Source organism: Pristiophorus japonicus, chromosome 3 (genome assembly GCF_044704955.1).
Source record: "Pristiophorus japonicus isolate sPriJap1 chromosome 3, sPriJap1.hap1, whole genome shotgun sequence".
Classification (NCBI taxonomy): Eukaryota; Metazoa; Chordata; class Chondrichthyes; family Pristiophoridae; genus Pristiophorus; species Pristiophorus japonicus.
This window is the reverse complement of record NC_091979.1, coordinates 241327729-241341252: the sequence shown is the minus strand read 5'-3', so window position 1 is coordinate 241341252 and position 13524 is coordinate 241327729. Positions and strand designations below refer to the sequence as shown.

General features: G+C 40.7%; 1 protein-coding gene across 3 annotated transcripts; it reads left to right on the top strand.

Annotated features, from left to right (window-relative positions):
• Positions 1–404: 404 nt before the first annotated feature.
• Positions 405–12803, top strand: nkx2.3 (NK2 homeobox 3). 3 transcript variants are annotated; one of them, XM_070874952.1, is made up of 4 exons: positions 405–523; positions 3528–3680; positions 8910–9323; positions 10736–12803. In XM_070874952.1, the coding sequence occupies exons 3-4, from the start codon at positions 8999–9001 to the stop codon at positions 11368–11370; spliced, it is 960 nt and encodes a 319-aa protein (XP_070731053.1). In that variant the 5' UTR covers positions 405–523; positions 3528–3680; positions 8910–8998; the 3' UTR covers positions 11371–12803. The 3 variants fall into 3 exon arrangements, with proteins under 3 accessions (XP_070731053.1, XP_070731055.1, XP_070731054.1); XM_070874954.1 differs by lacking the exon at positions 3528–3680; XM_070874953.1 differs by lacking the exons at positions 405–523; positions 3528–3680 and having other exon boundaries at positions 8771–9323.
• Positions 12804–13524: the final 721 nt, after the last annotated feature.

Here is a 13524-nt window from a genome sequence, read left to right as displayed (position 1 = left end):
CTGTGGTCAGCACCATCCTAAAACGAAACATTATGGTGGGGGGGGGGGGGGGGGGGAGTATTTCTTTTGTTTCCCTCACTTGTTTATTTTAGGATGTATTAGGATGTGGTCGGTCGGCGAGGTATTGCATCATGGAAAAAAAAGCAGCTTGTGTCTCGATTTCTCCATTTAAAGACAAAAGCTGGGTGTCTGCACTAACAGTCTGAGGCAGGAGCGCTGTGAAGAGAGTGGAGGCTTTAATCTAAACAAGATGTTGTTGATGGCGAGCGGATGGGGATTATCAAGCTGTCTTCTGCCAGAGTCTCAGTAGCATCCAAGCATTTGGCAGTGGCGCCGTGTTCTGTGACAGGTGTAGCGTCTCTCCTTTGTTTTTTTCTTCACCTCTCTGAGCCAGGTAAAGCATGCATACATGCAAATGCCGCAGGGATGCATGACAATATGAGGAATCTGCGTTAATCAGTCAAAAGATGATATGCCACATCTCCCAGCGTTGGAAGGAAATCAAGCAGAAACGCCATTAACGGTATCACGTGCAATTGTGCTTTTATTGACTTTTTAAAAAAAATGTGTGTTTATTCTTTAGTTGCTTGATAATATGCAACACATCGTGCACAAATAATTCAATATTAGGTAATGGCAAATTGTAGCAGTAGGATTGAAGGGTTTATTAAAACAGTGCAAATGCCTAGAATACGGTTCACACAGAACTGAAATCATCTGAGCATGCTTGTCGATGTTATCAGATTGTTTAATGAATTGCTCGTAGTGGGTGGACATTAGGCAGATAGATTAAATACGTACACCAATCATATTTGGGCTGCTAGGTTATTTTTGAATGTATGTATTTTATTGGGTAATAAATGCGGAATGTAAGATCAACCACCGTGTGAGTAAAATTAAGGGAAACGATTTGAAATTGAAAAGAACTTGCACTTGTATTGCTTCTCGTCTCGTCTCTCGGAAATGTTTCACATTTGAAAACGACGTTTTATATATAATATATATATCTACACACACATGTATACATCTACACACATATATATCTACACACACACACAAATATGTATATATATCTACACACACATATATACATCTACATACATATATATATCTACACACACACACACATATATATTATATATGTATATATATCCACACACACACATATATATATAGACACATACATACATATATATATATATATATATACACACACATACACATATATATCTACACCCACATATATATCTACACACACACACATATATATATATCTACATACACACACACATATATACATATATCTGCACGCGCATATATATATATATATATAGAGAGAGAGAGACACACACACATATACATATCTACACACATATAAATATATATCTACACGCATATAAATATATGTGCACACACACACATATATATATCTATATACTCATATATATTTTATACACACGCACATATATGTATATGTATAATCTACACACATGTATATATCTACATACGCTTTTATATATATATCTACGCCCACATACACATATCCACACATATATATATAGATATCTACATATATATATATACACACACACGTACATATATGTATATTTATATACTCAGATATATTTTATGCACACGCACATATATAATCTACACACATGTATATATCTACATATACGCACGTGTATATATATCTACACACTCACATATATCTACATACACTCAAATATATATCTGCAAGCATATATATATATTGATACATACATATATCTATATATCTACACATAGACGCACTCAAATATGTACATACACACACACACACATCAACATACATATTTGTGTATGCCGCGTGTAAACGGGATTCTTTCTTTGTGTGTGCCTTCACGTTATAAACATGCATGCGTGGCGGCCTCTCGATAGAAATGTTGCTGCAGCGAGGGGTCTGTTGGTGAATGCGCTATTTAAAAAAAACCCACGGGTAATGACTATTTAAGAAATTAAAAGGAAAAGGGGAAATCAGAATCGGCTTCTATTTGGAGAGGTTGGGGATGGGGCAGGGAATAATCTGGTTAAACGTCTTCAGTTGCCACAGATCCGGATTTGCTTGAATTCGGGAGCTAAATATACACCGGCTCAATTTAGAAATAATTAAAGGGAATAAAAACGTTATTTCCTGCCGTTTAGACGTTGACAGCCATCCGTATTTGCGTGACAACGAAAAACACAGAAAGTTTTCCCCAATAGCCATTTTCCCAGCGAAAACTGCTCAGTGATTTATTATTCTCTGGCTGTTACGAGGCAAGGCGAACACTTGTTTATACTGCGAGCAGGGAGAGAAGAAAAAAAAATTTCAGGCCCCGGATGCTCAAGTATCCGCAGAATAAACAATCAGTATTTTAAACATCTTCAGTCATGTTGTTTGGAATGGTGAGTTTAAGGGGAAGGGGGATAGCAAGTTCATTTGAAGGGATGGTCTGCTTTGGGCTCTCTGAGAGACCCCCTTTAACAGTACTGAGGCCGAATCTGTCTGCTTGGTGTTGACTGCTCTGGGGTGAAATAAGCAAAGTTTCCGTGTTATCACACTGGAGATTTGTGCCCCTTTAGAAACACTCCTTACTCTTTGTGTGAATTGCAGTGACGATAATCTACTCGTCCTGCTTATTTTCATCGAGCCGCGTTTTACATTATAAATTGTTACATTGACTGCGTCCTTCCTTATTAACATCATGCTTGGAGTCTAGTAAACATGATGGGCTCTTGTGTAATTTATAGACCTTCTCAAGGGCGATTAAGGATGGGCAATAAATGCTGGCCTTGCCAGCGACGCCCAAATCCCGCGAATGACTAAAAAATAGACTGTACATATGTAGATCTATGTGTAGTTTATATATATGGATATATATGTGTATATATATATATATATATTATACATATATATTTGTGTATGAATGTAAATATATATACATGTGTCTCTTTGTATACATATATATATTTCTGTGTGTGTAGATATATATTTGTGTGTGAATGTATATATATATATATACATACACATGTCTGTGTGTGTGTAGATGTGTGTGTGTGTGTGTGTGTGTGAGCACTTTCCGGTAGTCAGTCCCCAGGTCGAATCGGTAAAGGATCAAACTCCCTGTCCACTGACTCGTTAGGCTGATAAATGTGTTTCACAGTAGCATTTAAATATGTCAGAAACAGGGAGCGCGTCGTTGTTAAGTCTGCGGGAAGCTCAGCAGGTTGGGTGCAGTACAGTACTTTAACAGGTTTAAAGTGGGGCTCTGAAAGCCCATTAGAATGGTTACAGTAAACACACAAACGGAGTTTCCTGCTATATGGTGGGTCTTTCACCGCTAACTTTCTATTCAAAGCAGATATATATTTAGCAGGCTGCCTGGACACGCTTGACGATTGTGTTATCTGCAGGCGCTCTATCTCAGTTTTTTTTTAAAGGGAGGTTTATAGGTCGCTTAACTGCTCTCTCTCTCGCTCTCTCTCCAAACCCCTTCCCTTCCCAGCGTCGAGAGGGTCTCGCCAATCTACCACCATTCGGCAGCTGCTCCAGAACGGAAAGTCAGCCGCGATAGTGTCAGATCCTATCGGCCGACACCGCCGGCACTGTTGCAGTAGGAATTTTAATTGAAATAGATGGATGCCTTTCACGTGATAAGGTATTAATAAACCAGAGATTATCGACTTGAAAAGACAAGCGCAGGCAATAGAGATTGTACAATATTGATATACTCCCCTCTAGTTGTGGCACTGATTGAAGAAATATTAAGCTGTGCAATTGTTTATATTAAGAAAAGTACTATTTAATATAGATCAATGTCACTGACAGTAAACTAGAGGATTAGAACCGACGCCTTAATTGTATTCAGTTACTAGATTACTAAAATTACTTTTAATAACTTTACAATTTATAATTTGACAGCGATATTGACAAATCGATGACCCTATTAAATGCCAATTTAAACAGAGGCCTGAGCGACAAATAGGAGCGGGTTCAGTGTAAGGTATTGCTGGTCAAAGTCACTAACCCCAAGGAGGGTTGATACATATAGCAGACATGCTTGTAATTTATGCACTTAATGTGAATTATTGAAAGGCAGGATAATGAGGTTTTTTTCCCATGTGCAATGTCTAGGTGGAAGTTTATTAAAGCCATGTGTTAACAAGGTACCAGGGAGAATGCCCGTGCTAATTGCGAAATTTTGGGGATATCCCACTCTGTTTATTGGGAAGGATTCATAAATGAAAATAATCTGCCAGGCGAGGTAGAGGAGCCATAATCGTTTGTTGTTAAAGTAGAGTTGGATGCTATAGTGGGAGAGTTAATGAACCGGATATACAAGCGTGGATGAATAAACGGCTTTCATTTAAAGAGTGCCTTATCACGGCTCTTTGAAACACCGCAAAGCGATGGCCCGAATGGTCGCTGACTTCTTATGCTCTAAGTGAAGTGGTGCTCCCCTTATTTCCCTCCGTTTTCAGAAAGACTTGCATTTCTACAGCGCCGTTCAGGACCACCGGACGTCCCAAAACGCTTTACAGCCAATGAAGTGCTTTTCGAAGTGTAGTCACTGCTGTAATGTAGGAAAACAAAAGGCAAAAAAAAATTACACGCCTGTCCAAATTTAAAATGGCAATTTATGTGTGGTCCTGTACAACCAGAAATTGGGGAAAGGGTTTTAACGGATGCCTGGTCCCTCCCGCACAGAATCCCAATCCCTGTGTGTTCCCAAAACACGGAGGCGTTTTATGTGTTCGATGGGCCTCAGGTGATGAGTCTTGTACTGGATTACTACGTTAACTTTTAAATTATGTTTACAATTTGCAGTCTGACAGCGATATTGGCAACCGTCACATCGATGATCCCATCACATGCTAATGTAAATTGAGATCGGAGATACAGATAGGAGGGCGTGCAGTGTAATTTGCGGCATCAGTTCCAATACAGCTTGTAAAAAGTAACAAGACAGATGTGCATCCATCCGAATTCCTCTCTTTAAGCAGTCATCATTAAATCATAGTTCATACATTTGCAGTTTGATACGAACATCTACCTGGATTAAAGTGCTTTCAATCAGTGTTTCCCACTATTTACTGTATAAATAAGTGATAGAAAGACCAAGTAGTAACATGAATTCCGCTCTGATGTCCTGCCATATACTTTGTCATATTTTAAAAGTAGATCATTGTAAGGCGAGTGAAATAGTTTTTCATCACTTCATCAAAAGAGATGACCAAAAAAAAAACACAGCGATGAACCATCAGATATCATGTCCCCTTCCATCACTCGCATATCAGTCCAACATCGCTTCGGTGAGTATTCAACCACTACTGCGATGCTTTAGAAAGTGCTACTATTCCAAACGAAGCGAATAAGCTCTACTCGTGCACTATCTACATGTACCCTAATTGAGTTCAATTAAACGGCGAAGGAGGGGGGATCGCGAGGCGAATTGACGCTCGTTTCGTTTGGGATCTTGCCCAAGATTTGAGGTTATAGCTCCCAACTCCGTTCAAGAAATGGGTGGGTGGGGGGAGGCGACACAGTGTGAGAGCAAACCAGTTACTTCGTCTCTCCCGATACCTGTACCGTTCGCGGTTTGGCGCAAGGCATGCGCTCGAGTTAATCGCGACTTCTGATTCCAAGATCTACATTTATATGCAAATCACACGCATTGAAGTAGAACATAAATAAATGAATGAAACACTAACGTTGCTGAGCTAATAATAACCAGCTGGTTCAGAGAAAAAATAATGGAATAGATAAAATAATACAGTAGTTATTGGTGACAATAGAAATTAATGATTACATTATTGATTAAATAATATTATGAATCGAGTTCCCCCAAGTGACTTTCTCATTAAACTGTCAATTTTTATAAACTCGTATATTTCACTTTCTCCTCCTTATATTAAAATCTGCAACAAAATCCGATTGCAATTGTCTTCGGTTTGAACCCTCCCTAATTATTTGATCCCCGGCGCTTTCGGATTCGCTAAACGCATTAATGAACTAATGTGTTCACTGACTGGTCTTACTTCTAGATCTAGCACAGTATTGGGTAGCTGAGTTTGAATTGAGAAAGAAGTAGTTATACATCGTTAGTTGATCTTGATAAATAATCCTACTTGAACTGGTCGGTAGAACAGTGTTAAATGAAATCATCTACTAGTTTTCGGTGATGTGTTTGCTAACATTTATGCTCTCAGTTTTAGTCTACAATGCAGGGAGCGGGTCGGTTTAGAATCGAAAAACGCATCGATCCGGTTGCATGCAATCTCGTCGCTGCGATTACGCGACGAGGTAAAACGATAAATCCGAATAAATCCGCATTTAATGTTTTTTGTCAGCACACACACTCAAGCCATACGTCGCGCAATATCACTTGGAATAGCCAGCTGGTTACTGTAGGAGTCTACATCTGATTTCAGCTCAATTTAAACTCCAAGGGGACGAGAGAGATTCCGAATCAAAGCAGAAGCCGAAGGAAATATAAATGTGGATGTAGATTTGTTATGGAGCTTCAGTGAGGCACGGAGGATAAGAAGCAGCAATACTTCAAAAACAAGCGATTATTGCAATGCTCCACAGACCAGCATGTTTTGCAAGAATATATCTACCCTCTGTTTTTGTAATTATATTTTTATTTAGTCATGTAAGCCTTTTATCGCTCTTTTATAAATGAACATTAAATTGCAATCGCGGGGAGAGGAAATAATCAATGATAACCCCTGTAGTAGAAATATTATTTGTAATTAATATGTTACCTATTCACAACACCGCCACGGTTTAAAGAAACGAGGCGAGTCAAATAGATAACACTAATCTCCAGTTTTAAAAGACAGTAGATTGTAGGAATGTAAACAGTTCAATGAGCTGGGATGATGGCTGTTATGAATGAAGTGGACCGAGTGGTTTATATTGTGGGTGTTTTCCGTGACACTTTGCCTTATTTGAAAAACAAATATTTGTATCGAACTATGGTGGACACAGAGTTGATTGTAGTTACATTTAAATAAGGTCATTTCCACAGATCTTCCTTTTTGGGGGTAAATCTACACCAGTTAAACCCACAAATATGGACGAACCAGGTTATAAGCTGCAAAGCGGGACACTAACTACTTATCGTCACGACATCCTCGATTTTCGCCAGCTCCAGCCCGCGATAGGCTTGAATGCGGTGTGAGGACATTGCAATCCTATAACACAGCTGCATTTTTCAATCTGCACAACATTACAAATACAATTAATTTCACAATTATGTGGAAACACATCTGAAAATGTCTCGCCTATCCGCCACGCCGCGGCAGGTTTCAAATAATCCTAGAAATGTTGCTGAGTGTTTTGAAAAAAACACATCTATCGGCGCCTTTTCTATTCCCGTAAATTGAGCAGTAGCGCGGATTGCTGCTGTGCGGGAAGATTGTCAAGAAGGCACACTGATAAGCGAAAACTTTAAATCGGAGCGCACTACTTTTCCGAAGGTCTCTGAGCAAGTTATTTTCTTCTTATTACGTGCGAGCATGTCGCGGTTTTTACAATTTGAGGCTGTTTTTGAACTAAATTCCCCAAAAGCTTAGTGTAATCGCACTAAAGTCTTGTCCCGTCGCACTCTGTGGAGTTCTGAACTGCTTCAAGCGCAAGAGGCCTAGAGATCAAAGACAAAACTATAGGGGCGGAAATAGATTTATATGCGAGACGAATTCCTTATTGCCGCTTATTTCTAGATTTGAAAACATATTTTTTAAATTTACAAAAGATACACATTCACCAACAAGGAAGAACCTAGCACCGCCTCAGTTCAATTTCAATGCATGATCTCTGATACGGCCCAATGTGCATTGTAGTAGTAAACTGATTTATATAATCATACTGTCAGTTACAAGGTGTTTTATTGTCATTAGCTACAAGCTATTACATTTCGTACTGAAGACACATTATAATTGAAGAAACAGCAATCTATCAAATGGGGGGAGGGGAGTGATATGTCTACTCACAGTTACTTTGATCTCCATATATATATATGTAATAGAATAACGTTTCAGATATAACTTTCTCCATTGTTAAATTACAGCGTGAGAAAATAAGTGTTCGAAAGCCACCCATGCATTAATCATACAGATGTGTTCGTGTGACTATTAATACTAAGTAAGCTTTTATTAAGTACAGCGTTCACGATCAATAGTTAATTTGCACTTTATGCAAATAATGGCTTCTAGTTATCAGTCTTTTTTGCAATGAATACTGTTCACGTAATAATAGGAATGAGGTATAGTTTAAAAGATTAACAAATTATGAGTGGCTAATAGCTGGTGAAGTAGCACAACTATAAAGTTTGAATCTGCTAAAATGCATATTAGTTTGGTTTCATTTATTTTAAAGATTGATATATTTTTTTTAAAACGACGGCAACACTGTGCACATAACATCTATGATGACAAAGCAACGGCTAACAAATATAATTTCGAATTGAATGGCTTCACCCTGACTAATCCAGCCCCATTTCTGCTGCTAGCTGCAGCGGGCGACTCACTTTTTGCCCAGGGGGTCGGCGGCGTGCAGGCAACCTTACTTTAGCCAATCAGTGGCCGGAGAAGCACTGGGCGCGCTTTCCTCCTCCCCGCCCCATTTTGGGCGCAAGTGAGCGAACGACGTGCCCAGGCTCCGCCCCACCCCCTCCATTGTGACGCCACCCGCTTCCCGGGGTGGCCGAACAGTAACAAAACTGGACTCGGCGATTCTGCACAGTGTGCAACCCATTGACTGCAGCAAAGAAAAAAAATCCCAACTCATCCAACTGTAGTTGCATGTACAATTTAGCAAACAGAAAAAAAAAACACTGTAATTAAGGGGAGTTTGAGATCTTTTGTTTTCGATTGCAATTTAGGAGGAAAAAAGAGCGTGCTGGGATTTGAAAGGAGAGAGAGAGAGATTAAGCTGGCGGATTTATAATTAACTTTCTTCGCATCTTGCCCGATGATGCTTCCGAGTCCCGTCACATCGACGCCATTCTCGGTTAAAGACATTCTGAACCTGGAGCAGCAATCGCACCAGCAAGTGACCCATCATCTGCAGCGGGATTTGCCGCCTCAGTTCCAGCCGCCGCCGTCTTGCATGCACGCTGCCGGAGATGGCTCCAGCTTCTCGGATGGCGAGGAGAAAATCCCCTTTCTGAACTCTCTGTCAGTGCAAGGCAGTCCGGGCGACGCGAGCCTTTCTCCCGAGCTGTATGTCCACGCAGCGCTGGGGAGCCCGTGTGAAACCAAATTAGATAACGAGATCTTACGGGGCCAGGACAAGAGTAAGTACCCGATTCATAGATACTTTGTAAAGTGATTAATTAGACCGTGCTAAAATATCACTGTAAATCTCTGATTGCGTTTAAACTTTAAAATTGCAGTATTGAAATGTAAATATTTGAAAATTTATAGTTTAAAAAAATGTTTTTGCAGAGGCAACGTTGTCCTTTTAATGTTGTTTTCGCGAGAATAGGATTCATACAGCTCTCACTGAGCTAATCGACATGGTCAGCCAGTTAACATTTACCCCCCCCCCCCCCCCCCACCCCACACACACACAGAGTAATTCCTTGAAAATGAAAGCAAAATGACACCGTTCGAAGTCACTTTTTAAATTTAATTTTCGAGGATATTCGGGGGATAATGTGCATTCTTAAGACACCCGCAAGATTTCACTGCTAATGTGGAAGAATATATATATATATATATTTGTTTTTAAATGCTTTATATTGATCGTTCTATGCAGAGAACACGGGGCCCCCATGTCCATTGAGAGACACAAGTACAATTGCACAGGTCCCTGGAAATTTTCAGCAATCGCAAGCCAATTATTCGGGCTCTAAGTTGTGCTCGCATCCTTTACTGTAATGCCCATGTATAGATTTTGTTTTGCACTATGCAGCATGTGCGTACCAGCATTTAAAATATTCAAACAAGTTCCCATAGGGAACTTGTATCTGGGCCTATGTATAGGGCGGCGACTGACAACAATTATCGAAAAAATTATTAATTCAAGTATTTTTCAAAAGTTTTGACTTCATATTATACATTGGTGTGTGTGTTTGTGTGTGTAAGTTCATACATCACAAACAGGTCGCGGTTTACATTGTGGTGATATAATTCAGAGTGAGAATGTGACATTTAAATGGGATTTTTTTTTCGTCTACAAACTTGTACATGCACCCACATTTTAAAAGACAGATCTTGGCAACTGAGACTGACTTGTATAATGTTTGAAAAGTATTGTTTTGGTGCACACAGCGATTTTATTTCATTTTAAGGGAATTAAACGAACGTCTCCACGTTATTATGAAATTAAACGGCATAATAAAAGGTAGGACGTGATATTTTAGCCTTCAATTTGAATATAATTCAATAAAACAATTGAGCGGCCTGGAATAGCAATTTGGTGGAATGTGAATGAATTTCCTGAATCCCAAATATAATTGCAATCGCCTCTCGAAATCTGCCTGATATGAGGTAGATTAAAATCACTGTTGGCGATAACCCTGGATTCAATCATTACTTCAGCTCACAAATATATTCCCCGAACCTGAAATATTATTCTTTAATTCAGTTAGATTTTGTAATCCAATGAATTTTAAAAGGGTTTCCGGTTATTGCTGGAGTCTACGTTCCCTATTGCAGGGTGTAAGTCAATCGTGCTTCTGATGGTTCGCTCATGTTTCTGCAGAAAGCTGCTCGTTGAAGAAATCTCCAGAAAGCGAGGATAATAAGCGAGAGGACGCCGAACGACCGAAGCAGAGGCAGAGAAGGAAACCGCGTGTGCTTTTCTCCCAGGCTCAGGTGTTCGAGCTGGAGCGAAGGTTCAAGCAGCAGAGGTATCTGTCCGCCCCCGAGAGGGAACACCTCGCCAACACGCTCAAACTCACCTCCACCCAGGTCAAGATTTGGTTCCAGAACCGGCGCTACAAGTGCAAAAGGCAGCGGCAGGACAAGTCCTTGGAGATGGCGGGCCACCATCACCCGCCTCCGCCCAGGCGGGTGGCGGTGCCGGTGTTGGTTCGGGACGGCAAGCCGTGCATAGCAGGATCCCAGAGTTACGGCGGCCCTTACAGCGTCGGGGCCAACGCGTACGCTTACAATGGCTACCCAGCCTCGTACGGCACTTACGGCGGCACTCCGGCCTACAACGCTAACTACAGCTGCACGTACAGCAGTATCCCTTCGCTGCCGCCTTCCTCTGCGCCCAATGCCTTCATGAACGTGGACCTGAGTAATGTGAACGGTGCGATGCAGGCTCAATCTCACCAAGGAGCCGCCGTGTCTGCATGCCAAGGGACTCTACAGGGCATCAGGGCCTGGTAAGGTGACTTGTGAGGCGAGACGCTTTTGGATGTACTCAATTGCCCCTGAACATTTTTTTTAATGTAGATCATTTGAAAAATTAAAGGGAGATTAAAAAAAAACAGACCAACATTTCAAGAACCCCGCCTGGAAAACTCCGTATGTGATCGCCGATCGGTGGGGGTGCTATCCGCCAAATATTATCCTCGTTCTCTGTATGTATATTGTATATTGTTTTCTAACCCATGTAATTTCATCCTATACGGTGTGATTGTATGCTAGGCTCCGAGGAGGAAACGAGCACACGGATCATCTGCGTTATTCAGTCCTCCAGAATCGTGTCTGCCAACACTAACCTCAAAAGGGATATATGAAGAGCATTTAACAATGGAGATAGAGACACGGGGAATCGGCAGTCGCACCTCGGCTATAGTTGAGTGGGGTTGTTTTTTTTTAACCGTGTTTTACAGTCTCACTTCTCCAAGAATGGAGACGGGGAGCATTACTGGTTGGAGAAAGCGCCCTACCAATATATTTTAAAAATTCATCCTTGAAGATGTGGCTAAGGCCAGCATTTATTGCCCGCCCCCAGTTGCCCTGACAAGGTGGTTGGGCCTTCTTGAACCGAAGTCGTTTGATACAAGTAGACCACTTTAAAGGGCAGTTCAGAATCAACCACGTTGGTGTGAGAACGGAGTCACTTTTAGGCCAGACGGCAGGTTCCCTTCCCCAAAGGACATTAGTAAACCAGTTTTTTATTTTATTTTACGAGTGCCCATGGGTCACTTTTTACTGATGCCAGCTTTTTATTTATTTCCAGATTTTGTAAACTGGATTCTCAAACGGCCATGGTGGGATTATGAACTAATGCTCTCTGGATTACTAGTCCAATAACATAACCGACACTACATGACCGTACCCAAATATGGAGTGCTTGCAGTGTTTGGAACTGACCCTTCCACTTCGCAGCTCCGTCCTCGTTGTCACAATTGAAAGTCAGAGATTTTGCCTTATTCGGCGAGGGTGGGATCAGAGGCGATAAAAAACTCTCAGTGACTCCCTGAAGCCGTGCAGCGTGTTCGATGCCCGCACGGTTAACGGGAAGGAATTGTGCACATTTGAAATATCTGAAAATACCAGGAAAGCTAATGAATAAATCAGTAGCTGCGAGCGGGGGCTCCTTTAACTGGGGCAGGAAAAAAATTAATACGTGTACATCTTTTGGCCAAAAAAATGTGTGATGCATTCTACAGAAGGTTGCTCAGAAGCCTGGCTCTAAATTGTACTTTAGTTGTGAGTGTAAACGTTTAAAGGACATGTATAAAGTTATGTATATAGCAAAGCCTATTGTTAGTGAAGGATCCCCCCCCCCTCCCCCAGCTTGTATAATACACTCTGCTATACAAAGAACTGCTGGAATACACTAAGTGGAGTGCTAAGAAAAATAAATGTCGAGGTGCAATATGTTCATAACTGAGCACTCTGTGTAAACTTGTGTGCTTGCTTTGGATCCACTATTTTCGATGGGCGCCTGTATTCGCAAAAATGCAACTTTTCGGTAAAAGCAACACGGGGCATTAGCAGAATAGTGTCACTCAGAAACCATTTTAATTAATAACATGCCTTTTAAAACATGTTTTCCCGCGAGTTGGGCGACTAGTTTAATATCTATATGTCAATCTAACCGCCAGTAATTATTTTTTAAACATACACGCCCGCATATTATTTAAAAGATGTTGGAATAAAAAAAACTGGAAGGCAATTCTGCATCACAATGCACGGATTTGCAGGTTATTGCAGGGCCTGCGGTTCGCATTTTTCTACGTTTCAATCGGCTCGTGAAATGGGTTAGAAATTAAAAAGGGTTCGGTTGGGCCAAAAGGCGCCGCCTCAAGTTTCTGAAGGGACCCATAAGCACTAACAGCAATATCAAGCGTGCTATAGTAACGGAAGCGTGGCTTTTTAGTGTGTTTCAATTAGGTTTAAGAAAAAAAAAATTTAGTTTAAATATATATTTTAAATATATATATTTTTTAGTTAAAACAAAATCGCCGATAAAAAATATAATGAAATGTGTATTCAAATGCTGTGCAAAAACCGCCCAACAAGCAGCTTTTGTGTGACCGGGTCCTTTTGCTAAATTGCCTCGCACAGAGAGGTGGAAAGGGCATCTCC

Excerpts from the sequence above, each read along its gene's own strand:
- nkx2.3 (XM_070874954.1), top strand. The coding sequence starts at position 8,999 with ATGATGCTTCCGAGTCCCGTCACATCGACGCCATTCTCGGTTAAAGAC. Across the intron at positions 9,324-10,735 it reads CTTACGGGGCCAGGACAAGA|AAAGCTGCTCGTTGAAGAAA; the intron begins GTAAGTACCCGA and ends ATGTTTCTGCAG.